Source organism: Silene latifolia, chromosome X (genome assembly GCF_048544455.1).
Source record: "Silene latifolia isolate original U9 population chromosome X, ASM4854445v1, whole genome shotgun sequence".
In the NCBI taxonomy this organism is placed as follows: Eukaryota; Viridiplantae; Streptophyta; class Magnoliopsida; order Caryophyllales; family Caryophyllaceae; genus Silene; species Silene latifolia.
In genome coordinates, this window is record NC_133537.1 from 98,184,008 (window position 1) to 98,211,389 (window position 27,382).

The 27,382-nt window shown below is 38.5% G+C and overlaps 2 protein-coding genes across 2 annotated transcripts; both read right to left on the reverse strand.

The window, feature by feature from the left end:
- Positions 1–4,182: 4,182 nt before the first annotated feature.
- LOC141623483 (flavonoid 3',5'-methyltransferase-like) lies at positions 4,183–21,808 on the reverse strand. Its single transcript, XM_074439586.1, has 6 exons — positions 21,269–21,808; positions 20,634–20,708; positions 20,470–20,555; positions 5,376–5,520; positions 4,965–5,096; positions 4,183–4,851 (listed from the first exon to the last, which is right to left on the reverse strand). The coding sequence occupies exons 1-6, from the start codon at positions 21,269–21,271 to the stop codon at positions 4,543–4,545; spliced, it is 750 nt and encodes a 249-aa protein (XP_074295687.1). The 5' UTR covers positions 21,272–21,808; the 3' UTR covers positions 4,183–4,542.
- A 376-nt stretch (positions 21,809–22,184) lies between these two features.
- LOC141623481 (putative arabinosyltransferase ARAD1) lies at positions 22,185–26,994 on the reverse strand. The gene is made up of 4 exons (XM_074439585.1): positions 26,201–26,994; positions 23,672–23,968; positions 23,390–23,485; positions 22,185–22,829 (listed from the first exon to the last, which is right to left on the reverse strand). Exons 1-4 carry the CDS (start codon positions 26,726–26,728, stop codon positions 22,404–22,406), a joined length of 1,347 nt encoding a protein of 448 aa, XP_074295686.1. The 5' UTR covers positions 26,729–26,994; the 3' UTR covers positions 22,185–22,403.
- Between the last annotated feature and the right edge of the window lie 388 nt (positions 26,995–27,382).

Consider the following 27,382-nt stretch of genomic DNA (forward strand, 5'->3'; position numbering starts at 1 on the left):
ACGACGGTATCAAAGCATACAGTCAATGACTATGCTCTCACTGATTTTGCAATCAAGTGCCTCCAATTTCTCGACATTCTCAATCATGTTAAGAATGTGTGGGCTAACCGGTTGGCCCTTTTCGAGTTTCGCATCAAAGAAGCGACATGTATGCTCATAAGTAACGATTCTCGGTGCTTTTGAGAACTCGTTAGTGAGCGTGGTGAAAATCTTATTTGCACCTTGGGCAATGAAGCGTCTTTGCAAATTGGTTTCCATTGTAAAGATGAATACGTTCTTTATCGCACCCGCTTCCATGACGAAGTCACTATAAGCAAGTGACTCGTTAACTCCTGCATTGGGGCCTGGGTTTACCGGTATTGGCTCAGTTAAGTACTTGAGCTTACCGTCAGCAATGACAGCATTCCGCAATGATGCCTCCTAGTCCGCAAAGTTGGACCCGTCATTTTTCAGACGTGTGAACTGATTCATGTGGTCCATGAAAGCTTTCAGCCAGGACTCGCGTCCAAGTGTGGCACTAGGCATAGGGATTTCGTTATTTCCAGCCATTTGTTGTAACAATATTATCAAAATAAGACGTATTCTACACTGCAAAAAGAAGAATAAATATAATAAGCATACTCATCGTTTATGATTTAAGTCTAATGCAATACCGTTATAACGCGAAGACTCAAGCATTTATACAATTGACCTCCCTCAAGAATTATATAAATGATCTCAAGACTCAATTATCTGTAAATTGATAAGCCAACCTCTTGGCTAATTCTACTGTTATAATTCTTGGTCGATAAATTTCCGTAAATTCTATCTTTAGTCCATCATAATCACGAGAAACTCTTCGGACTATAATGTTGAGGTAAACTAAGTCAACACAAACTACTTACCCAACGTAGAAGGGGTCATATGGAGAGTAAGGTCTTATATGCCTACCGACGAAGAAGGGATTCATAGTTGTTTGCCCTTATAAAGACTAGTCTCAATTTCAGTTTTAGAGGAAGATCCCATCAACTTTATTTTAATTCATTTTAAGTGAACTAATATCTAGCATGCGTGAATGAATAAACTAAGGTGATGGCTTAAAATGTGTGACATCTGTATGTCTATGAAAACTAACCTTCAATCTATATGAGTCAATTTTCATGCATTTTAGTAGGTGGTTTGGTTTAGGCGGAATATGGTGTATTAACTATCATGTGAATGAAAAGCAATAAGAATGAAAAACGTAAAACAAAATAAAGTCCTAGTGTGGCCTATCTACCAAAATGAACATAAATACAACTTTGGAATCCATCCTTGGACCCGAGAAGCTTGTCTTGATGTTCCATCTTGGTCCATGTAGCGGGAGTGAGCAATCCAATCTCCATCTTTAGTCTTCTCAAAATTACAATTTAAAAATTACATAATAAACCTATTTACATTCTAATTTCAAAACCATAATATAAAAGAAAACCAAACGGAGATACGAGATCTCAAATTACATTAAAAATTATGTTTCCATCATTACGAAAACATAATTTAACTAAGGCCACACTAGGTATTACAAATTACAACCGATTACAAAAATACGTAAATAAATCCATTCAACTAAAAAAAATTGCATCAACTAATATCTTAAACATGCAAGACATAATTCCTTAATTATGTAGATTAATTTATCCAAACCACCTATTTAAATGATCAAATTAAGTGACAATTCCTCAATTACTCACATTAATTTTAATCTTAATTCACATTAATCTTGTAATATGAATTATTCAACATTATTTTAAATCTCTTTAAAATAATTAGGTATCTTAATATGTGAAACTTTTCACAACAAATAATCATACATTAAAATGTATAATTATAATTATTGGCCAAAAACTATAAAAATTTTATTTTTTATAAATTGCACTCGGCAATCCCACAAAAAAACAGAATTTTTTTTTCGGCAATTCCAAGAACAAAAACAAAAAAAAACAATTTTTTTTTCTTGTGCATTCGGCATTTAGCAAAAATAAAAACAACCCATTTTTTCTTATGTCTCGGCAATTCAGCAAAAAAATCGAAAGAAAAAAAACAGAATTTTTGTTTCTTTAAGCTCACGGCTGGGATAAAAAAAACAGCCCAAAAACAATTTTTTTTTTCTCGGCAAAAGCACAAAACCGAAAGGAAAAAACATAAACTGTTTTTTTTCTTTGCACTCGGCATAATGCCCTAATAACAAAAAAACATCATTTATATGAACAATTTGTTTATAGTTGCTACTAGGTCATGATTGACATAATCATCAACATTTAAATTAATGAAACATGATTCTTTAAACAACAATTTAATCTCATGTATGCCAAAAACTATATAGCAAAAACAAATTATCATCATAAACAAAACGATTTCCATTTACATTTTAATTTAATCCTCATTAAATCAAAACAACTACAAATTCATCATATTATCATTTTAACTAATTAAAACAACAATATGAAAAATCAAAATGGAAACATAACAACAAAACAAAAAAACCAAATCGGCAAAAAAAAAAAAAAAAATCTCTCGGCAAAATTTTTAACGGCCGAATCCTTTTTTTTTTCTTTTTTCGAAATTCCATTGTTTAAATCATTCATGAAATTCATATAAAAATAATTTCGTGGCCTTGGCTCTGATACCACTTGTGGGAAAATATCGGTATACTTTCCTTAAAATTAAGGATTATAACGAAATTATAATCTATGAAAACTAGTCATAAATGAATTGCATAAACAAAATAGAATAGGGATTAAGAATCAACCTTTGGTCCTTGCAAATATGGCCTAAGAACAATATCAAAATTGATATTCGCCTAATCGTTGCACCCAAGATGATATGAGAAATGCCCTTTTGATTTTGCTAGAATCGATCCCCAAAACTTTACTAATTAATTTTAGGGTTTTGTTGTGTTTTTCTTGATGAGAGAAAACTAGGTCAAATATCAATCAGGTCAGGAAAAATGAATCCCTCTCCCTTATTATAACCGAAATAAGAGAGTCAAAGGGGAGATCATTTTCCTTCCTCTTTACTCGGTTTGACCGAGAGACTCCAAGCCCAAATAAGGAGAAAAATCTCCTTATTTTAAGTTGTTCTCTCAAATGTATAAAAATGTGTATTATTATAAATTGTCATTTATTTTATTCCGTATTAATAAGTCTACGCACAATGACTTATAAATCGATTTATTAATACCGGTCTGTAATAAATTTATTATGACAATCTTGTATAATATATACTTTAACTATAAATATCGCATATTTATAATTAGCTAATTAAATATAACCGATTACATTTAATTACGAATTAACATCTTAATTCGTTTAAGCTAACATTATATACATTTATTAAATATAACATATTAATTCAATTTACGAATTGACAGTTAATTCGTCTCAGCTAATATTATTTAATTAGATTAAATAATCGTCTCATCATCACATTGACTAACTCTTTAGTCAAATATTTGGACTAACCTTTTAGTCAGGCATCAATGTGATTATATTTTCATACAATCACATCTCTCAAACACATCCTTTAGGTGTGACTTTTAGGGACCAGTTGATCACCGCCATCAGTATGATAATAACGTCAAAGTTTCTAGCAAGTCAACCATTATTAAGTAATCGTTAATCAACTGATAAAATATGAAGTATACCCTTGTGAACCTATAAGAGATTTATAAATGTTATCACACTAATTTGTGGAGGACACAAGCTCCAACAGTGTTCTCCCCTTAAAAGGTTTAGTATCTTTTTTTGTCTACTAAGATGGTCAGTTCACCTCCATATACCATATCTAATACTTCCTCCATTCAACTCCACTCTACCACTTTACTTTTTCACGTTCGACAACGCGTGTTTTATGCGGCAAATATTGTTAGCTACGTACTTGCAAAAATTATAAAAATTAGATATTTTTAATGTACTCGTAAAGACGAATCAAACAGGATCCCACATGAAAATATTTTCACTTATGTATTGAGAGAAAATCGAGATTAAATATGCACTTGTGAATAGTGTAGAAAATTGAAATAGGTAGAGTGGAGTTGAATGGAGGAAGTACTTGCTGCAAAGTGTAATACCATTACCAATTGAGATTCAAGCATCTTTTGCTAGATAGTTGTTCAAAGTATTGGTATGCTCGAGAATACTTTCCATAAGAGAATTGTCTCCGTCATCGCTAAAGAACTTAACATTGACAGGAAATGCAACTGTGGCTTTGTTAGCCAACCTTAAACCAATTCAAAACTAAAACTGTGTTATATATTGTTGTCATGTGGTATTGAACACTACTTAGTGCTTACCAAATGACCATCCGACATCGGCCTGTGGCACATCTAGTGGAGCCTCAGATCACAATACTTCTAGGCTAAATCACCAAAATGCATTAGTTCATACTACGATTGTTAAAAATTTATTTAGAGCGGTAGATGACAAATAACGTCAACGATGATGCGGCAACTACAATGCTTAATCTTACTAGGTCGGGTTCACTATCTTTTCTCTACATACCAAGATTGTCACTTTATCCCCATAGCTAATACTTGCGCCTGCAGAGGGTAACACCATCGCCAATTGAGACAAGACTTGACTCCACCCGAGCATCTTTTGCTAGATAGTTGTTCAAAGTTTTGGTATGCTCGCGTATACTTTCCATCAATGAATCATCTTCATCATCATTGAAGAACTTAACGTCGCCGGGAAATGCAACTGAACCAAACCAAAGGGTGTTGTCATATGCAATGACTCCGCCAATCTTTACAAGCTTCATTAGCGTCTCATGGTAGTTGATGTAGTTTTTCTTGTCCGCATCAACGAATACAAAATCTATTGTCCCTTCATTACCCTAACATTTTGTGATGTTATTTACCTCACCATGCATTTCAAAAATACACTAACAAATTAAAATTAAACTGAATCATAAATGATGGTGTCTTTGCTCTTGGTCGAAGATCTCACCTTGTTTAAGAGATCGTTCAAAATAGATAAGGCGTCTCCTTGAATAAAGTCAATTTTGTGCTCAACCCCGGCCTTCCGGATAAAGGGTAGACCAAATTCATAAGCTTCTCTATCCTGATCAATGGCTACAATCTGAAAGAGACATATAGATTAAACTTACAATTATCACATGAAAATCTAAATTTATGTTGCTTCTATAAATATACACGACACATAATGATTGGACGAGTTATTTTTGGCAAGTTAAAATAAAAACTGATTTGTTTTTTTTTTTTTTTGCACAAAATGGGCATCTAGCACTCTAGCAGCCTGGCATGCACTCGCAACTTACATTTAGTTATCTACGATGGTCGATGGTGTATGAGTAATATAGACCATAATAGCTAGTTTGAAGGGCGGAAAATCATAAACCTTAGCGTCATCAGGTAGGGCAAGAGCAGTTGAGAGAAGAGAATAGCCTGTAAAAACTCCGATCTCCAAAGTATTTTTGGCGTTCATGAGCTTCAGTATCATAGAAAGAAATTGTGCTTCATCAACAGGCACATTCATCATGCTCCTAATAAGAATAAAAAAGAAAGTACTTACTAAACACCACAAAATAAAAGAAAACGCCAACAACAGACCTAATGAATTCACATAGAAACCAATAAAAATTATAGCTTGCTCCCTTCAATTTCATTTCTAACCAGCAAATTGCACATCTAGAAGTTTATTGTAACTCGTCATGTTACTTAACACTCCATCACATTCACAACCATATCTCGAACAATTATTTATGGTGTTAAGAATCTTGGTACACTGAAAACTTGTGTTTCATCATCTCTGTGACAAAGGCTCCTACTCTAACTTCCAAGACAACAAGAAAATGAGATCGTATTAGTAGATCTCAGTTTGAAACTTCATCTCAATATTGACTATAACAGCCTGCCTGATCTCGGCAACTTGGCTGCAAAAGTGCATGCTCATATTAGTTCAACATAAGATCGTCCTAGACTTCAAAACCTTAATAGCTGGTCACTTTTCGTGTCAACGTCTGGTATTTAAAACCATAATATAATGAGCCTTATTAGTGCCTTAAAGGGTATATTGTTAATAACAACTGAAATGTTATTGGATATTGGGAATTATGTTCGAGTAGGCATGCCAAACGAGTCTTACAATTCGTGTTAGGTAGCTTCAAATCAAGTCAATTTAAATCATATTTGTATCGAGCCCAGCTAAGTTTGGACTGTTAGAAATGATAATTAGTTTAAGGATATTGAATGAAGATGATTTATATTAATTGATTTATTTGTAAATTGATAATCTTAGCAATACATATGCGCGCTATTTATAGGTGATCATGCACCTTAAACGCTTGTAAACAATTACACAAGTAATGAATGAGATAAGTTTCTAAACTTTATTGGGCAAGCATGTTTATCCTACCTAATGGAGTAATTCATAGAATTGGGGCCATGTGTAGGAACTTCCTATGGGATGGGGGAGTGGAATGCCTACGGTCTCCTTTAGTCTCATGGGAAAAAATATGCAAGCCAAAAGATGAAGGGGGGTTGGGATTGAAGGAAGATATCCTATGGAACAGAGCTGCAGTAGGCAAATTGGTTTGGTGGATTGCATCCAAATCTGACCATCTTTGGGTTAAATGGGTCAATCACACTTATATAAAGGGAGAAGACTGGCTGAACTACTCTCCTACCAACAACTCTAGTTGGGCATGGAGGAAGATTTGTCAGGTCAAGTCTCTTTTCTATGAGTCATATCAGCTAAATACGTGGTCACCTATACAAGGGCAGGAATACACGATTGTTAAAGGCTATGAAATGATCAGAAACAAAGGGGATAAGGTGGACTGGTCTAATTAAGCTAGTGTGGAATTCCCTAACAATTCCCAAACATGGATTTATTGCCTGGATTTATCATCATAACAATATGAACATCAATGAAAAATTATTCAGGCTGGGTATTAGTGAGTCGGATACATGTTGCATTTGCAGAAGGGAGACTGAAACCATCAATCATCTCTTTTTTGAATGCGCCTACAGCAGAGCTGTTCTTCAGTTGATGGGAGCTTGGGTTGGGATTCCAATGCCAGTCATAAATTCGATCAATTGGAGACTCAATTTGTCGAATTCCAATCTGGGAAAGGATATTATCAATGCTATTTATAATGCCGCCATTTATCACATCTGGAAACAACGCAACCTAAGCAAGCACGAGGCTACCCTTATTACTCCGAGGAAGCTGATGCAAATCATGACTACGGATCTGAAGCTTCGACTTAAGGGGGCACAACCAAAAACTCAGGGGGCGCAGGATCGATCTCTTATGCTGAGGTTACTGAACTGAGATGAGAGATTGTTCAAGATGAAGAAGTTAATGGGATGGAGATGATTTGAAGGAAATCGTGGAGATAGGATGAAGATGATGAAGATCTGGGTTTGTTGATCTCGATTTTGTTGTCTAAATTAGGGTTCCCATCTGATTTTGTTTTGCCATATACGGATTGTAAGTTGGGCTAGTTTTTACTCCGAGTATGTGGGCTCACTTTTGTTATGTATCCGATTGTGGGACTCTACCCATAAAGATGGATGTATGGTTACGATTCTTTTATCAATATACTTACATTTTATCGAAAAAAAAAAAGTTTCTAAACTTATTATTCTACGGGTGCATCTACCTAATGCATGAACTTAGTAAATAAACATAAGTTTTAAGACTTAAATGTGGAGAAGTTTCACATTCTAACACTCCTCCTTGAGACTTCTTCCCATTATTCCGAGTTGTAATCTTAGATATTCAAATCGTGGTTTAGGTAAGGCTTTTGTGAAAATATCTGCCAATTGATCTTCCGTTGGGCAATAAATGATTTTCACTTCTTTTTCTTGTTGAGCATCACGAACATCATAAAACTTGATTTTCATGTGCTTTGTTTTTGTGAAACAAACTGGATTCTTTGAAATGGCTATTGCAGACTTGTTATCGACCAAAATATTTGTGGCTTCATTTTGGTTATAACCTAGGTCTGCGAATATCTTTCTCATCCATTTGGCTTGATTAACAGCGGCCGAGGCAGCAACATATTCAGCCTCTGCAGTAGATTGTGCTACAACTTCCTGCTTTTTTGAAATCCACGAAAACACTCCTGAACCAAGAGTAAAAGCATAACCAGAAGTGCTTTTCATATCGTCAACAGAACCTCCCCAATCACTATCAGAGTAGGCAGTTAGCTTTGGGCTTGAGCATGGTTGGTACAAGATACCAAAATCAGTAGTGCCTCTTAAATATCTTAGAACCCGTTTTGCGGCACCCATGTGAATTTCACTAGGTTCATTCATAAATCTTGATAAGAGGCTTGCAGCATACATTACAGCCGGTCGAGTAGCTGTCAAGTACAATAAACTACCAACCAAACTCCTGAATTGTTTTGGGTCAACCTTTTTTTGACCGTCATTCTTTGAGAACTTCTCATTTTGAACCAAAGGAGTTCCCACTGCTTTAGAGTACTGCATTTTAAATTTTTTTAGAATGTCTTCAGCAAATTTTGTTTGTGAAATGAAGATCCCTTTCTCTGACTGATCGACCTTTATGCCAAGAAAATAATTCATCAGACCTAAATCAGTCATCTCAAATTTTTTCTTCATCTCCTCCTTAAATTCAGTCACCATTTTTTAGTTATTGCCTGTGACTAAAAGATCATCAACATAAAGTAAAACAATGAGCAGATCAGTTTCACCATTCCTTTTTATATAAAGGGTGTGCTCATTTTTACTTCTTTCAAACCCTTGTTTAGTAAAGTGAGAATCGATCTTACTATACCAAGCCCGGGGTGCTTGTTTTAGACCGTACAAGACCTTCTTTAGTTTGCACACTTTATCTTCATCTTCTTTGCCAACAAAACCTGGAGGTTGCTTTATGTATATCTCCTCCTCGAGTTCGCCATTGAGAAATGCGGACTTGACATCCAATTGATATATTTTCCATTTTTCTTGTGCGGCCAAAGCAATAAGAGTTCGCACAGTATCATGTCTAGCCACCGGAGCAAAAGTATCTCCATAGTCTATTCCGGCTTGTTGTGAGTAACCTTTGACAACCAATCTGGCTTTGTGTTTGTTGATTGACCCATCAGGATTCAATTTGAGTTTAAAAACCCATTTTACCCCTATCACTTTTCGATTGTCAGGTCGGTCAACCAATTCCCATGTCTCATTTTTCTTTATCATGCTTATTTCATTTTTCATGGCAATTTGCCATTCTTTGTACTGAGATGCTTCGTCATAGTCTTTTGGTTCTTCAACTGTGAAATGACATCTCTCGCACTCTTCTTGATCTAAATGAATTATTGGGCAATTATCATATATTTCAGACAACCTTTTTTTTTACCGTGGGGGCCCGTGGCGATGTCTGAATTTGCAACGGAGTGAGGTGATTCTCCTGGTATTTGGGAAGTAGCAGGTGTGCTTGGTTCCGTGTTCACACCATCATCATTTGGTCGCGGTTGGTTATGCTCTTGTTGCTAGTAGTGAGATTCAGGAAGTAGCATCACATTTTTTTCCACTTTTTTCTCCTCCCAATTCCAAATTGCATCTTCATCAAAAGCAACATCTCTACTAATTGTGATCTTCTCCGTCTCAAGGTTAAAAATTCTGTAACCTTTTGACTTTGAATCATATCCAATGAAAATTCCTTTCTCTGATTTTTCGTCTAGCTTACCTCTTTTTTGAGGTGGAATATGAGCATAACAAACTGAACCAAATACCTTTAAATGTTTTGCCGTGGGTTTTTTACCACTCCAAGCTTCAACTGGAGTTTTTCCTTGAAGTGCTTTTGTATTGAGTCTATTTAACAAATAGACGGTTGTGTACACGGCTTCATCCCAGAATTTTTTCGGCATTTTCTTTTCTACTAGCATGCATCTCGCCATTTCCATAACAATTCTATTTTTCCTCTCTAAGACTCCGTTTTGTTGAGGCGTATACCCGACTGTGAGTTGGCGTTCTGTGCCTTCGTCTTCACAAAACTTATCAAACTCGGATGAATTGTACTCCTTTCTTCTATGAGATCTTAACATCTTAATTTTGCACCCGCTTTGATTTTCGACAAGAGCCTTAAACTTTTTAAAGATTTGAAAAACTTCAGATTTTTCTCTCATGAAGTATACCCAAGTCATGCGGATAAAGTCATCAATAAACAAGATGAAATATTTGTTTCCGTTAATGGATAATGTTCTTTGGGGACCGCATACATCAGTATGCACGAGCTCTAATTTTTCTTTGGCTCTCCAGGCTTGCCCTTTTGGAAATGGCAGCCTGTGTTGCTTTCCAAGTTGACAAGGTTCACACAAATCATTAGTGACACAAATTGAAGGAAAGTCGCGCACAATATTCTGCTTGTGAAGGTCACTTAAGGCACGCAAATTAAAGTGCCCATACCTTCTATGCCACAACCATATATCCTCCATGTGGGCTATATTTGAACTTTCCTCGGGAGAGTCTCATCTCAAACTGAAACTTTTATTTTCCAGAATAACCTTCACAATTTCTTTTTTGTCAGGATCGTATATGGTGCAATGGTTTTTCTCAAAAACAAGCGAGTAACCATTTTTAACCATTTGAGCAACACTCAGTAAATTTTCAGAAAGATCGGGAACAAGGAGGACATCATTTATGTACTTTGTTCCTCTTTTGGTTTTAAATGCAATCGTGCGTTTGCCTTTGGATTTCACAATGGCACCATGTAATACTCCGTATTTATATGTTTTGGGGTACTCTATCGAGTAGCCCTTACTCTGTCGAGTATGGGCAAGTTGCGAAATAAAATAGTTTCTGACCTGTTGGGTACTCGATCGAGTAGCTGGGGTACTCGATCGAGTAAGGGGGTACTCGATCGAGTACCTTGGGTACTCGATCGAGTGTCCGGTTTTACGGGGAGTTTTCTCGGGTTTTGTTAATTATGCGATTAAGGTATTTAAACATAATCGTCATTGTTTTAATTCACTTTTACAAAACCTAAAACCCTGTTTAAGAGAGAAAGCAGCCACTTCATCTTCCTAATCGCATTCTTAGCAATTCCCGGAGTTCAGACGGTCGGTTTTTGTTGTTTTTCGTGTCGTTGGATTCCTTGCGTCGAGGGTAAGCTTTTAACATAATTTTTATAATGTTTCGTTGGGATTGCTTAAACCCTAATTTAGAGATTGGGGGTTTTATGAGTAGTAAGTGATTGGTAGTCTTTATGTGTTATGTGTTAGGAGGAGGATTCGTAGAAGAGGCGTTTTGATACAGCTGTAGATACCGTCTGCTTGTTGTGCTTTCCAGGTAGGATTTCCTACTCAGTATTAGTTCCATAATGGGATATTGGTGATGTCTTTGTAGTTAGTTGTTTGATATGATGATTGTCTTGTGTTTGTGGTTGTGATTGCTGTTGATGGTTCTCGAGATGCGTTCTCGGCTGAGTGGGGTCACTTGCGGGAGTGATCTCACGCCCTAGTTTCGCCCTTCGTGGAGCCCGCCACGGAAGGGGATGTGCACATTAATGGGACAGGGTTATCGCTCGTATGATGAGCGGGGCTTAGGTGGGAACGGCTGCGGTCCCCCCCAGCGGTGGTCCAAAGGTGGACGTCGGTATTGAGATGATGGGAGTTGGTGGTGTGTGTGTGTGTGTGTGTGATTCGGTGTCTCATTTATCTTATTATTGTTATCTATATTGATTGTGTGATTAGTCGACCGGTGTTGTTTTGTAAACCTGCGGTGATCCATTCGGGGATGGTGAGCAGATATTGAGCGGGTATTGAGATGAGTCTTTTGGGATAGGCCGGGATGCCACGACGTGATGATAGGAGTCTTCCGCTGTAGCCTTAGTTTATTTACATTTCAGTTAGAACAGTCATTTGAGAATATTGTATCGTACTTTGGTTTGGTTTTGAGGATTGTATCTATTCATTAAACTATTTATAATAAACGTTTTTTCTGTTTTGTCTATTTGATTATCATACCTCGGGCGACCGAGATGGTGATGTCTTCATACCTGAGTGGTCCTGGTAAGGCACTTGGAGTATGGGGGTGTTACAAATGGTATCAGAGCGACGATCCTGAAACCTGTAACCAATGAACCTAATGAACGTAGAGAGTCAATTAAAATGAACCCGGGGTAAAAGTTGTAGGAGCTAGTGCAAAGGCTTGGGAGACGTCCTAAAGTCGCGGGGATTGCCCTACAACTTTGAACCGGTCACATGGGGGAAGTGTGTGTCGAGTCGTATGTGTGCTTGGTTAACTTGTTTACAAATGTGATGGAATGTGTTGGTTGTTGGATGTAGAAGTAGAAAGTTGAGCATGTGAAAGAAAATGGTGATATGAGGAAATTTATTGATGAAATGATAGCATGTTGAATGATTTACAATGTGGCAATTAATAGCATGATTGATATGATATAATATGTGATTTATAAGGTTAGCATGTTAGCATATGACGTAATATGCGGGTAGCTCTTACGTATTAGTGATACTCGATCGAGTGGGGACCGACTCGATCGGGTGGGTTTTAAGCGATTTTGAGTCAGAATCGAGTTTTGGGGCACTCGATCGAGTAACTAGGGGTACTCGATTGAGTAGGGGGTCACTCGATCGAGTAGCCTAGATACTCGATCGAGTAGGTAGGAGATCAGAAGGTCTGTTTGGTTCTGGAGTTTGGGTACTCGATCAAGTACGTGGGGCACTCGATCGAGTAGCCCGTTACTCGATCGAGTGTGTTTGGGAACTCGATCGAGTGGGTTCTGGGCATCGTGTGTTCGTATTTTGAGGTTTAGTACGTGTGTTTATGTTTACCCTTTCTTATATAGCTTCAAGATGCCGCCCAAGAGAAGCGCGCTTTGTACGCGAGAGCGAGCTTATGACCACGGATGACATCGTTAAGATGTTAGAGCACCAGGATGCTCTTACTGAGACCCTGAAGAGAGTGAATGAGGACAAGGATAAGAATAAGGAGAAGGAGGTTGATCATTCGAAAATCAGCCTTTACATTGCGAGGTTTAACCCGAAAGAATACAAGGGAGTTGGGGAGCCTAATCTGCTTGATAGTTGGCTGAGAGAGATGGAGAACATCTTAGACTTGGTTCACTGTCCTGATGAGATGAGAGTGGAACAGGCTGCGTTCTATCCGAGGGAGGCGGCGAGGCAAGTGGTGGGATTCGGTGAAGGTGAGTGCTAAGGAGATATACACCAACCAAGGCTTACCTGCTATACCTTGGGAGGAGTTTCGTAGGGTGGTGAGGAAGGAGTTCGTGCGGAGCATGTGAGGAGTAAGTTGAGGAAGAGTTTGATAAGTTTAAGATGACACGAGATGTCAGAGCCGAGTACTACGACAGTTCAATGAGAAGTCCAGGTATCTTTGAGGATATGGGTTTGAGCGAGGAGAACCGACATTGAGGTTTGAAAGAGGGTTGACTACCACGATTATGGATAAGTTACCCGTGGGAATCCTTACCGATGTTAAGGAAGCTTATGAGAGGGTGGAAGAGCCGAGAGGTTGGTGGAGATGGCTCGGGAGAGGTCGGTGGTGAGAAGAGGAAGTCTGAGAGCGAGGGTGGTGGCCAATCTAATTACAAGAAAGGCAACCACAATCAGTCTAAGGGATTTTCTTCTGGGTCTAGGTTTAGTGCTGGGGCTTCCTTTGGGCGTGGCCGAGGGAGTGTGAGCAATAGTTGGGGAGTGACCTGCTTTGGTTGTGGTGGCGTAGGCCACAAGAGACATGAGTGCACGAGTGCACCGGGATCCTTTCAGAGACCTGCGCAGAGCTTCGCGAGCAACAGACCGGCTGGATCATGGCCAAACCGGGGAAGTCAGAGTTACCAGAGTGGAGGCAACCGCAACGGCGGTAATTCTTATCAGAAGACACCGATGAACAACAACAACAACAATCAAGGGTCGGGTGCTAAGCCGACCGCATCGCCCGATCTTGTCCAGGAGGTGGGCGGAAGACCGATGGCAAGTTATTCATGATGGAGAAGAAGGCGGTGAGGAAGATGCGCACGTTATCACCCGGTACATTCCTTGTTAATGGTATTCCTACGTTTGTTTTGTTTGATTCGGGGGCTTCTCAGTCGTTTGTGTCTTCGAGTCATGTAAAACAGTTGGGTTTGAGAGTATATGAGTCTGTTAGTGAGCAAGTTTTCATACCTTCGGGTGAGTCTGTATCGTGTGGGAGGTTGTTTAGAGATGTATCTTTGATAGTTGGGCAAGTCGATTTCCCTGTAGACTTGCTAGAGTTTCCTTTTAATGGTTTTGAGATGATAGTTGGGATGGATTGGTTAGGAAAGTATAAGGCTAAGATAGACTGTCATCAAAAGAAAGTGTCCCTAAGAGGTCCTAAGGGTGTTAGTGTGTCTTATCGTGGGTTTCTAGTCAAACCCAAAGTTAAGTTGATTGCAGCTGTTACTTTGAAGTCGTATCTGAGGAAGGGATGTCCTTTGATCTTATGCCATGTGAGAGATGACCGGATAGAAAGTCCAGCAGTTGATGAGATACCAGTGGTGGGAGAGTTTGCGGATGTTTTCCGGAGGAGATTAGGGGTTGCCACCGAAGAGGGAAATAGATTTCACCGTTGAGTTGAAGCCGGGGACGGGGCCAATCTCTAAGGCACCGTACCGTATGGGTCCTAAGGAGATGGAGGAGCTTAGGAAGCAGTTGGATGATTTGATAGAGAAGGGATACATTAGACCAAGTGTATCGCCTTGGGGAGCACCGGTTCTTTTCGTGAAGAAGAAAGATGGGAGCTTGAGGCTGTGCATAGATTACGGGGGAGTGAACCGTGTGACGATAAAGAACAAGTATCCTTTGCCAAGGATAGATGACCTGTTTGATCGGTTGAGTGGTGCAACGGTCTTTTCTAAGATCGATTTGAGGTCGGGGTACCATCAGGTGAAGATTAGAGAGGTGGACATACCAAAGAAGGCTTTCACGTCAAGGTATGGCCATTATGAGTACGTAGTGATGCCGTTTGGGTTGTCTAATGCGCCGGCAGTGTTTATGGATTTGATGAATAGGATCTTCAGACAGTTCTTGGACCAGTTTGTAGTGGTGTTTATCGATGATATCTTAGTCTACTCTAAGACTAAGGAGGAGCATGAGGAGCATCTGAGGATCGTGTTGCAGACTTTGAGGGATCATGAGTTGTATGCTAAGCTGTCCAAGTGTGAGTTCTGGTTAGAGAAAGTTGCCTTTCTGGGGCATGTGATCTCTAAAGATGGGGTAGCTGTGGATCCGACGAAGATTGAGGCAAATGACAAAGTGGGAAGCACCAAAGAATGTTCTTGAGGTTAGGAGTTTCTTGGGTTTAGCTGGATACTGGACGGTTCGTGAAAGATTTCTCCAAGATAGCTAGACCGATGACAGCGTTGATGAGGAAAGAGAACAAGTTTCGTTGGGATGAGAGTTGTGAGACGGCGTTCCAAACATTAAAGGAGCGTTTGACCACAGCTCCTGTCCTAGCATTGCCTGAAGGGAGCGAGAATTTTGAGGTTTATACAGATGCCTCGAAGAATGGGCTGGGATGTGTACTAATGCAGAATGGTAAAGTGATTGCCTATGCTTCTAGGCAGTTGAAGCCTTATGAGGAGAACTACCCTACTCATGATCTGGAGTTGGGTGCAGTAGTGTTTGCTCTCAAGATTTGGAGACATTACCTTTATGGAGCAATCTTTAAGGTATTTTCTGATCACAAGAGTCTCAAGTACATCTTCACGCAGAAGGAGTTGAACATGAGACAGAGGAGGTGGATGGAGTTGATTGGCGATTACGACATGGAAATCATCTACCATGAAGGGAAGGCCAATGTTGTTGATGATGCTTTGAGTAGAAAGAGTGTACATTCCCTGTGTACAGCTCTATCTTTGATGAGGCTGAGGGATGAGGTAGCAAGCTTCGGGATTCATATGATGCAGAAAGGAGATGCTATGGGTGATATGACAGTACATATGGAGTTTTATGATGACATTCGGGATAAGCAGGCTTTGGATCCTAAGATAGTGGAGTGGAGAGCTGGAGTAGAGAAAGGGACGGTGTCCGGTTTTCCATTCATACGAGATGGTAGCTTGAGGTTTGATGGTAGGTGGTGTGTTCCTAATGATGAGGAGTTGAAAAAGACGATCATGACAGAAGCGCATTGCACACCATATTCAGTTCATCCAGGTGGAGACAAGCTATACAAGGATTTGAAGAAAACGTTTTGGTGGCCTGGGATGAAGAAAAAGACAACTGAGTTTGTGTCCCGTTGTTTGACATGCCAGAGAGTTAAAGGGGAACAGCGACGACCACAAGGTAAGATTCAATCTTTAGAGGTGCCTGAGTGGAAGTGGGAATCCATTTCCATGGATTTCATTGTGGGTTTGCCTAAGAGTCAACAAGGTAACAACATGATTTGGGTGATAGTGGATCGTCTGACCAAGTCAGCTCATTTTGTCCCAATGAAAGATACATGGACTAAGGCACAATTGACTATGGCCTATCGAAAGAACGTGCTTAAGTTACATGGAGTCCCTAAGGACATAGTGTCTGACAGAGATGCGAGGTTTATATCAAGGTTTTGGAAGGAGTTGCAAGAATCGTTGGGAACAACTTTGAAGATGAGTACGACATTTCATCTGCGACAGACAGGCGGATCGAGAGAACAATCAAGACTCTTGAGGATATGTTGCGAGCTTGTGTGATGGATTTTGGTGGTAGCTGGGAGCAGAGGTTGGACTTGATAGAGTTTTCTTACAACAACAGCTATCACACCAGTATTGGTATGGCACCGTTTGAGGCTTTGTATGGGAGGAGATGTAGGAGTCCAATCTGTTGGGACGATAGTCTTTGAGGCGAGTGGTTTTAGGACCAGAGATGGTGCATGAGATGGTGGAGCAGTTAAGATGATCGGGAACGGATGAGAGCGCCCGGGATCGACAAAAGAGTTATGCGAGATCTACATCGTCGGGACATAGAGTTTCAAGTTGGGGACAAGGTTCTTCTGAAAGTGTCTTCGATGCGTGGAGTTATGAGATTTGGGAAGAAAGGCAAGCTAAGTCAGAAGTTTATAGGGCCTTATGAGATCTTAGAGCGAGTTGGGGAAGTTGCTTATCGTCTGGCTTTACCAGCTGCGTTAGAGAGAGTGCATAATGTGTTTCATGTATCGCGCATTTGCGGAAGTATGTGAGTGACCCGTCACATGTGTTGGAGGCAGAGAGCTTAGAGCTGGATGAGTCTTTATCATACCTTGAGGTGCCTAAGCAGATCCTAGACCAAAAGGTTAGAAAGACTAGGAGTGGTGAGACAGTTTTGCTTAAGATCCTTTGGTCTAACCACGAGACTGAGGAAGCTACATGGGAGGCAGAGGATATCATGAAAGAGCGTTACCCTTTCCTTTTTGATCAGGTATGTATGGTTACGGGGACGTAACCTTGTTTCTTTTAGGGGGGTAGGAGATGATCGCGAGAGTTTTTAAGAGTTTTATACACCTTTTATATGTTGTGTCGGTATGTTTGTCGGGATAAGTTGGGTTAGTATCATGTTTTAGGTTGTGTTTTGTTTGACCTTCGAGTCGGAAGGCTTATGGGAGTACCTTTGTTTAGTAGTGGTTTGAACTTCGGGGACGAAGTTCCTTTTAAGGAGGGAAGACTGTAATACTCCGTATTTATATGTCTTGGGGTACTCTATCGAGTAGCCCTTACTCTGTCGAGTATGGGCAAGTTGCGAAATAAAATAGTTTCTGACCTGTTGGGTACTCGATCGAGTAGCTGGGGTACTCGATCGAGTAAGTGGGTACTCGATCGAGTGTCCGGTTTTACGGGGAGTTTTCTCGGGTTTTGTTAATTATGCGATTAAGGTATTTAAACATATTCGTCATTGTTTTAATTCACTTTTACAAAACCTAAAACCCTGTTTAAGAGAGAAAGCAGCCACTTCATCTTCCTAATCGCATTCTTAGCAATTCCCGGAGTTCAGACGGTCGGTTTTTGTTGTTTTTCGTGTCGTTGGATTCCTTGCGTCGAGGGTAAGCTTTTAACATAATTTTTATAATGTTTCGTTGGGATTGCTTAAACCCTAATTTAGAGATTGGGGGTTTTATGAGTAGTAAGTGATTGGTAGTCTTTATGTGTTATGTGTTAGGAGGAGGATTCGTAGAAGAGACGTTTTGATACAGCTGTAGATACCGTCTGCTTGTTGTGCTTTCCAGGTAGGATTTCCTACTCAGTATTAGTTCCATAATGGGATATTGGTGATGTGCTGTAGTTAGTTGTTTGATATGATGATTGTCTTGTGTTTGTGGTTGTGATTCTTTGTTGATGGTTCTCGAGATGCGTTCTCGGTGAGTGGGGTCACTTGCGGGAGTGATCTCACGCCCTAGTTTCGCCCTTCGTGGAACCCGCCACGGAAGGGGATGTGCACATTAATGGGACGGGGTTATCGCTCGTATGATGAGCGGGGCTTAGGTGGGAACGGCTGCGGTCCCCCCTGGCAGCGGGGGTCCGGTGGACGGTCGGTATTGAGATGATGGGAGTTGGTGGTGTGTGTGTGTGTGATTCGGTATCTGTTATCTTATTGTTGTTATCTATATTGATTGTGTGATTAGTACCGACCCCGGTGTTGTTTTGTAAACCTGCGGTGATCCATTCGGGGATGGTGAGCGGATATTGAGCAGGTATTGAGATGAGTCTTGGGATATTTGGGATGCCACGACGTGATGATAGGAGTCTTCATTTGTAGCCTTAGTTTATTTACATTTGATTAGAAGCAGTCATTTGAGAATATTGTATCGTACTTTGGTTTGGTTTTGAGGATTGTATCTATTCATTAAACTATTTATAATAAACGTTGTTTCTGTTTTGTCTATTTGATTATCATACCTCGGGCGACCGAGATGGTGATGTCTTCATACCTGAGTGGTCCTGGTAAGGCACTTGGAGTATGGGGGTGTTACACACCATTTCTCATCCGAACTGGAACATTCACCGATGTATCTAATTTGCAAAAAATGTTTGAATTATTTGTCATGTGGTTTGTACAACCACTATCGATTAGCCATTTTTCTTTGTGACTGGAAATCGATGCTTGGCGTGCATAGAATAAATAATCTTCTTCTTGATTGCTACTTAAAAATTTCCCTCTGGTTTTGACTCTCTTGCCTTTTGCCTGCAATCTTTTTCAAAATGTCCAAATTTTTTGCAATGGCGACATTGAGGGTTCCCTTTAAAATAACAATCTTTTTCGGCATGATTTGTCTTTCCACAAGGAGGATATTTTCCTCTTGATTGTGAAGCTTCAGTTTTATAAGAAGCACCTGAATTTGAAGCATTTTTCTTCCAACCGCCTTTGGAATTGAATGTCTTCGATTTATGTTTTGATGGGAAAGCATTTTCAGATGAAGTTTCTAATTTTTTAAATTTTTGGTCATGTGCGAGCAATGAGCCTGTTAACTCAGAAACACTGAGTTTTGATATATCTTTGGACTCTTCGATTACTGTTATAATTGTGTCAAACCTTTTCGTTAAGGTTCCTAAAATTTTTTGCACAATTCTTATATCAATAATATCGTCTCCATACATTTTCATCTGATTAACCACTTCCATGAGTCTTGAAGTGTAATCCTTGATGTCTTCATTATCTTTCATCTTCATATTCTCAAAATCCTTTCTTAAGGTATTGAGTCGAATGGTTCGTATTTTAATATCTCCTTGGAACTCTTGTTGGAGTGAATCCCAAGCTTCTTTTGCGGTTGTTGCTCGCATGATCCTAGGAAATATTACCTCCGTGACAGCATTTAAAATATAGAGAGAGCTTTAGCGTCTTTTAATTCATTTTCATTGATTTTTTTTAATTGCGCTTCGGTGTACACAACGTCTTGTTTTTGTTGTTGTATACCACTCTCGACAATTTCCCATAGTGCATTTGCTGTTAAAAAGAGCTTCATTTTTATGCACCAATAATCATAATTTTCTCCTCCAAACATAGGAGTTGTTGGTATTGAAATTGTATTTGATGCGCAAGCCATATTTTTATTTATTTTTGGCCCTTAAGATCCTTGTGGCTCTGATACCACTTTTTAGAAATAATAATTAATTTAAGGATATTGAATGAAGATGATTTATATTAATTGATTTGTTTGTAAATTAATAATCTTAGCAATACATATGCGCGCTATTTATAGGTGATCATGCACCTTAAACGCTTGTAAACAATTACACAAGTAATGAATGAGATAAGTTTCTAAACTTATTATTCTACGGGTGCATCTACCTAATGCATGAACTTAGTAAATAAACATAAGTTTCAAGACTTAAATGTGGAGAAGTTTCACATTCTAACATGGACCAGCAGCTACGACGCAAAATTAAAGGTAAATTGAATTTAGGGTCATTTTCAGGTTAATATGTGTATGTCTGGGTCAATTCAGGTCGCGTGTCAATACTTGTAGCTATGTTTGAGCGCAGTTAGACAAAAAAAGTAGTTAATGTAATGGAGGAGGAGGTAGAGTGATACATAGATGCGTATTTCTCCACGGTAGCATGCCTGAGCCCCTTCAACTGATGATGCTCATTTGGGTACGCACTTGTTTCCATAACATACTGCATTTTTCATGACTAAAATCAACCCTTAAACATCAACATATCAAGTTATCTGACAAATGAACATAGAAAATAAACCTTAAGAAGAGCTGGACTACTAAGGATGTTCTTCTCATTCTTGTTCAATCCCGTAGGGATTGCTTGCTCCCCTGCCTGAGATAATATGTAAAACAAATGGTACAATATAGTAGAAAATCTCTATATAACTTAAATAAATATTCAAAAATGAAAAGGGTTGATAAACGCCTGCCTGAGATAATTATGTTGGATGATCTCAAAAAAATACAAATTAATAATAGAAAGAAACTGAGTCCAATATCAAAGCCGATTCAAATAATTTGAAGCCAAAAAGTCTCATTTTAGACGGCCTATTCTGTCTGAAGCCAATAATTTTTTCTGTCATATATGACCATTAAAAGATCGGAATAACTCGTTCTAAGATTAATTTGACCCAATAAAAAAGTGTGTCGTCTCCAAAATGACCTAATAAGTACACGGGTAATAAATATATAATGGAAAATGAGCCAAAGAAAAGAAGCATATTATTTTTTTTGTGGTGCAAAAGAAGCATATTATTGGAAAGAGGCGTTTATCAAGTCTCCCTAATAGCCTAAGAATTGTACTCCGATTGAATTGATTATCATATAAACAGAAAACACAATGATATAAGGCAAACATTGGTAAATAAAATGTTAAAGAGTAAATTAAGTTACCATGATATAAGGAGGAGTTTTTCCTGAGTATTAAGCGACTCTGAGACTTTGATAGTGGGAAAATGGTAGAGTACTAGCTAGTATAGTATAATAGGAATCTAGTATATATATAAAACCAAAGTTTTCAGACTTTCTTTTGTTTCTTTTTCAACATAATTGACAGATGTTGATTAGTTAATTGATAATTAATTAATGCTTAAGTAAGGACTACCTTCTGCTTAAGCATATATGGTAGTAATAATGGTGGAGATCATGACCTTATTCTACCAGGAAACAGATCATACTCCATTAACCTAATTGATCTCTTTCACAATTAGTTCTGAGATACAATACCTCATTTAGCTATTGCTATAGCACTTTTTTCTACACTTTTTATCGTACATTGCCACTCAATATTTTGTAGAGGTTTTCAGGATGAGCGTACTCATTTTATCGTAAAATGTGACAATTTTAAATATGACTTAATATAATCTTAATCAAGTATTTTTTACATCGGCTAACAAAAACAATATTTGAAATAGTACTTTTACATCTGCGAATAAAAACAATATTTGAAATAGCATACCTCGGAAATATGTTCTTCTAAAGAGAACATGGAGGAGGATTTCCAGGGACGTTACACTAACTAACAAACATCACACCACGTTGAATTGTACTATTGAGGACGTTACAGAAGCGTCGTCAGTCGTCACACTTGTGGCTTTGCGTACGAGTTTGTTATACTCTACATGTTGGTTGCCTTGTTATTTTGGACAGATTTTTCCAAATCGACACACACTTCACTTTGATTACAAATCACGTACATAATTAGACTGTTTTCTTTATATGCAGTTATGCACCCTATCAACTGTGGCGAACCAACGCATATTTCAGAGCTACTAAAGTATTGGCATTACTCCTCAAGTTCTTGAAAAAGTAAATAAAAAGGATGTGATATACTTACTATAAATCGAATAATGGAGATAATTGATGAAATTCACGACCAGAATCCTAGAAAATACAATGAATCAAATCTGACAAGATCAAAAGTGGAGTCGCAAACAACCTATATACCACAAAAATGGAACTGGACTGTGAAAATGTACTGTACAGTGTACACAAAAACAAAAGCCAATTAGTTACAAACATGAAACAACTATCTCCTGTTATCCCACCAATCTGGGATTTTCAATCTTCGGGTTCTATGAGCATCAAGTGTTACACCCGGAACCTTATGCCTAATTTGCCTCCATAACATATTGACGCCATCCTCTCGCTTTGGGGGGTACTGAAACTCATAATGATGGGAGATGTTCTTCAGCTTCTTATACATGTTAAGCCATTTTTCTTCTGGAACTTTACGAAGCTCCTCCACCATGTAACCTGGTTTTAATGCTTCTTCAGTAGAGAAGAAGATGGAGAAGTTGGAATAGTCAAGCTCGTCCTCAAATGGGAGCTCGATTTGGTCACTAACAATCACGGGCACACAATGGCTCACTATAGCATCAAATAGACGACATGATGAAGGGGTGTCCCCAGCTGGGTCTAGGCAGAACTTTGATGAACGCATGCCCTGTGTCGACTGATACACGGAGATGCATTAGTTATATACTAACTTTCAAAACAATCACTTGAGAAAACCAATTACAAGTCTATAATTAAGTCTCTTAACCCATGGGAAAAGCCAAAGAAAAAAAAAAAAAAAACCAACTCTAGACTTTAGAGTCTTAGGTCATAGGGAAAGGGATGACAGTAAAGGGGGTCCCAAACAAGCTGCTACTTACTTCTAACAGTAAAGAGCATTTTACTTGGAAACTACTTCGAGTTTATTTTAGTTTCCTCATTCCTGACACTTCAGAAAGAGGGCTCTTCACGAGGATCACCTGGCAAATGGGTCAATTCAGATGGCGTTGAGGTTGGGTCATTATGGATCCGGGTCATTTCAGGAGCACTGTTATTGGAACTCTTGGGTACGAGTTTGTCAGGTTGTTTTCAGGTCATAGGTCGCTTGTCAGGTCAATTGGGTCATTTCCACGTCGAAACTATTAATAATGTAAATAGACTTAATTAGCTACTATATAGCATCCATCTAAAGTTTTACATCAATGAGAATTCACATACAGAAAAACATTTGCCACATACCAATTTGATGCTTTCCTCTGATGCAACGCTCCGTTCATAATGTACATCTTCATAATCAACAAGGATCTTTGCCAATCTAGCACGAACAACACCTTCCTGGTAAATACCAAATTTACAGATTATTTTCAACCGAAAAAAGATGGGAATTTTTTTAGGGAGGGAGGGAGGGAGGGAGGGAGGAGAGGGTGAGTAAACGATCCGATTTAGCTCAGATTTGAACAGTGAAGGACCGCAAAGATTGTAAGAGAAGGATGGGGGGAAGTGACCTAAACACAAACTTACATCTTTTCTCACAGTCCTTCCACGGAAAAACAAAAGAGTGGTGCGAGATTTAAAGGGATCTGGCGCATCATCATCTGTATATGAATCTACAACATGAACATATGGAGCAACAACATCTTTCCTCAGGTTTGACATTCTTTTCGAGTAACGGCCGAAATCTGCCACAATGAGGATTGATGCATTGACCTGCTCGCGCAAAAACCTGAAAGCATTTGGGTGATGCATAGGGATGACATGGTCTCGACCTCCAGACCTTTGCCAGTATTTGGACTTCCTCAGAAACTCTAGTATATCAACCTGAATAAAGGATGAAATATAAAGTGCTTGTTAGTACTGTCGAGGTTTTCTGATCACGGATGCTGACAGCTCAAACTTTCCGACATTCATATTCATCAGCACATAGAAAAATGTAATCTACATTTTACACTTACATTTTACTGTTTTCTATAAAGTCCAGTGCAATAAAGTGGGTAATGAATAGCATAAATTTCAGCCTTGCACTTTGAGATGTATACAGAAAAGAAGAAATATTCATAAAATTATCAAAATTATCAGCAAACTTAAGCATTAGCCACAATTGCATATCCAAAACCATGTTGGATTGGCTCTCTCATGATTGCAAATAGTCAACCTTTGCAGGTCAAAATTCTTCAAAGCATTGAGAAGCCTAGTTGATTATCAATCAAGCTTGTGCCAGAAAGCTTACAAGTTATGACAACACCGAAGATAGTGAAAGTACTGGTCGCTTTGACTTTCTAAGATGCAGCACTGTGATGGAAAGGGCGATACTACATCAACTGGACTTCAGATTGGTAAATGAGATAAAAATGTGATGGAAAGGGAGAATGTCATCCTACAGCGTCTGTTCAATCTCTACCAGACTTTCACAACATTTAGACAATAATGTGGTACCTTCAGCATGAAGCAACTTCCAAATATTTGGCTTTCCCTAGGAGAGAAAATGAGCCAGACAAAAGGCAATAATATAACCACAGTAGCAGGAGAGTAGTACTTTCATATTTTTCTATTCCGTAGTCTAGTAGTGACTCATCATCAACACCACCATCATGTATGATGACTATATAGTCTAGATACAACCACAACAAAATTCACGCACCACTTTAATCGGTCGATGACCTTTTCTTTTTCAGTCTTGAATTGAGGGGAAATGAGTCAAACAACTAGCTAGTGTACGTCAGAAAACGCGATGGTGAAAGTCACTAGTGAACTACAGAGTGTGAAAGAACATTTCATAAAGTATAAGCAAATATTTATTACCCATTAAATAGTTTGATACTTATACATTTCCTTCACGAATATTTCCTTTGGCTTGACTCACAGATAAGCAGTTGACGACATCAAGGCCACAACAATTCTTACCAAGGGCTATAAAACATTTCTGCACCTTTCATTCTTTCAAGAGAAATAGGGGCATTTAAAGTGAATTCAGTCAGAGAAGTTTGTTAAGTTCATACATGTGTTTAAACTCATTCAAAAACCAAACTTATTTCAACTGATCATAGTCGAGGACTCGAGGTGTACTATTACACCACATTTGAAGCTAACTGTGGAAGTCCAAATTCATAACTGATGAGTGATGGCCAAAATAAACACCGGTGATCAGATTATGCATGGAAAAGACAGTGAATTGTGTAGCTCAGCAGTTATGTCAGACACGTAACTTTGTCGGAAACTCTTACAACGACAATCAGTATTTATGTGTTGAAAACGTTTCAGGCATCCAAAAACCAAATGGTTTCTTTCTTTAAGCAAAACAGTCTTTATTAAGAAATTTCTGAAGCCCTCATTGATGGCCAGTCCTTGTGTACGGCAGTACGGGTAGGTTCATTATATAGAAGTTGAGTTATTTATTTGGCTTTTCCAATGATAAGGTGAGAGAAATCTCGGGACATTAGAGAAATAGTATGAGATATTTGACAGGTGTCAACTACTAGGAGATCAGTTTTAGATTGATGCAATGGTAGATTCTTGGAAGGAGCATTGCATTGCCTAATTCGATATGAATGATACAATAAACTCAATTACAGTCAAAGGAATTCGCAATTCACTAGGGTCGAGTGAATCCGGTGATCCAAGACCCTACCATTGTAGATGGCCTAGATGCCCTCCGTAGTTCACGTGACCTCAAATTCCACACAAGGATGAAAACTTGATTTCCTAAACCCCATCATCAACGATTAACAATGAGATAGGTAGCAACGAAGAAAACAATTCGACCCGGTTCAAACGTGAGTTCAATCATTATCAACAAATTCAGTTAAATCACACACACAATAACTCGGAGAAATGTTAGAAAATGCCTTGAATCAGTCTGTCACCTTTCGGTTAACTCTCATAAGACATACTCCTCACGATTAAATACTTAAATAAAAGAATCCCTCTTTTGTCTGAGTTGATGTAGCTAAGGCATTGTTAGCGAATTAATTCGCGTTCTTTAATTCTTTCGTGTATCCGTTACAACAGAAAACATGAGAAACTTGACAAGATCAACGAAAAAACAAAAAGTACCTGAAGTTGCTTATCACGCTCAGTAACAGGATCAGTCATATTATGACCATAAACATTAAAACTCAACGACGAAAAAAACGGCACAAAGAACACATCCGCAATCTCAGGATCAAAAACCCTAATTGCTTCCATCATCTTCAATTCATCCCCCTTTTTACTGTTATTACTATTATAAAGCAAAGAAGCCATCATCCAATACTCAACACTGTGCTGCTTCCTCAACCCGGAGCTCCGCGGCCATGGCGGAAGATTCTCCTCCGTCACCGGAGATTCATCAGAATCTCCACGACGGAGCATCCCGACATTGAATCTCCGGGGAATGTCGTACATGTAAACCCTCAAAGGAGACAAAGTCCGGCAAGGTGGGACCCAATTGGAGGGCTGAGAAAGAAGGAAAGGAGAGAAATGTGATCGGAAATCGACGGTGCCGATCATGAACAAGTAAGAGATTGTTAGAATAGTGATGAATATGAAGGTGATGAATGAAGCTCTGCCATATACTTCATTTTTATTACTGCAGAAGCTCATGATTTTGGATTTGAAGGAAAGATCAGATTTTGATGAGATGGGCGTTCATAATTGATGGGTTTTGGAGATTGGGTGGTGAAATTAAGTGGGTAAGTGGTGGGATTGGTGAGGTGAGTGTTAGAGATTTGAGCTGTGTCTTGTGAAGTTGTGATTGTTAATTGGAGTGGAAAAGAGTAAAAGAGGATGTTCATTGGCGTCTCCTGAAAGAATGTGATCGATGTTTTGGGGAAAATTCATGGGCATCATAATTTCACTGCCAAGTGCCCACTGTTATCAATCTACCGTGCGTAGACATGTCAAATTACACGATCCAAAAATTCGACTCGATCCGGCCATTTTTTAGGATTAAGATCTGAAAATTTTGACCCAGCAACCCGTTTGATTTAAATTCCAAACTAAACCGTTATCTTAGAGTCAAAAGGTAAATAAAGAATTTTATTAAAATATTAATATTTATATATTATATTTGAAAAAATTACAAACACAACTAAAAAGTTAATTTTATATCACTTTTATAATATTTAATAATAATATAATTATTAAAAGACCTTATTTTAATAATTATGTCAATATAATTAATTTAAACATTGCATATGATTAAAATATTAGTTTTAAATATGTTTTACATTTTTAAAAAATATTAGGCGTTAGAAA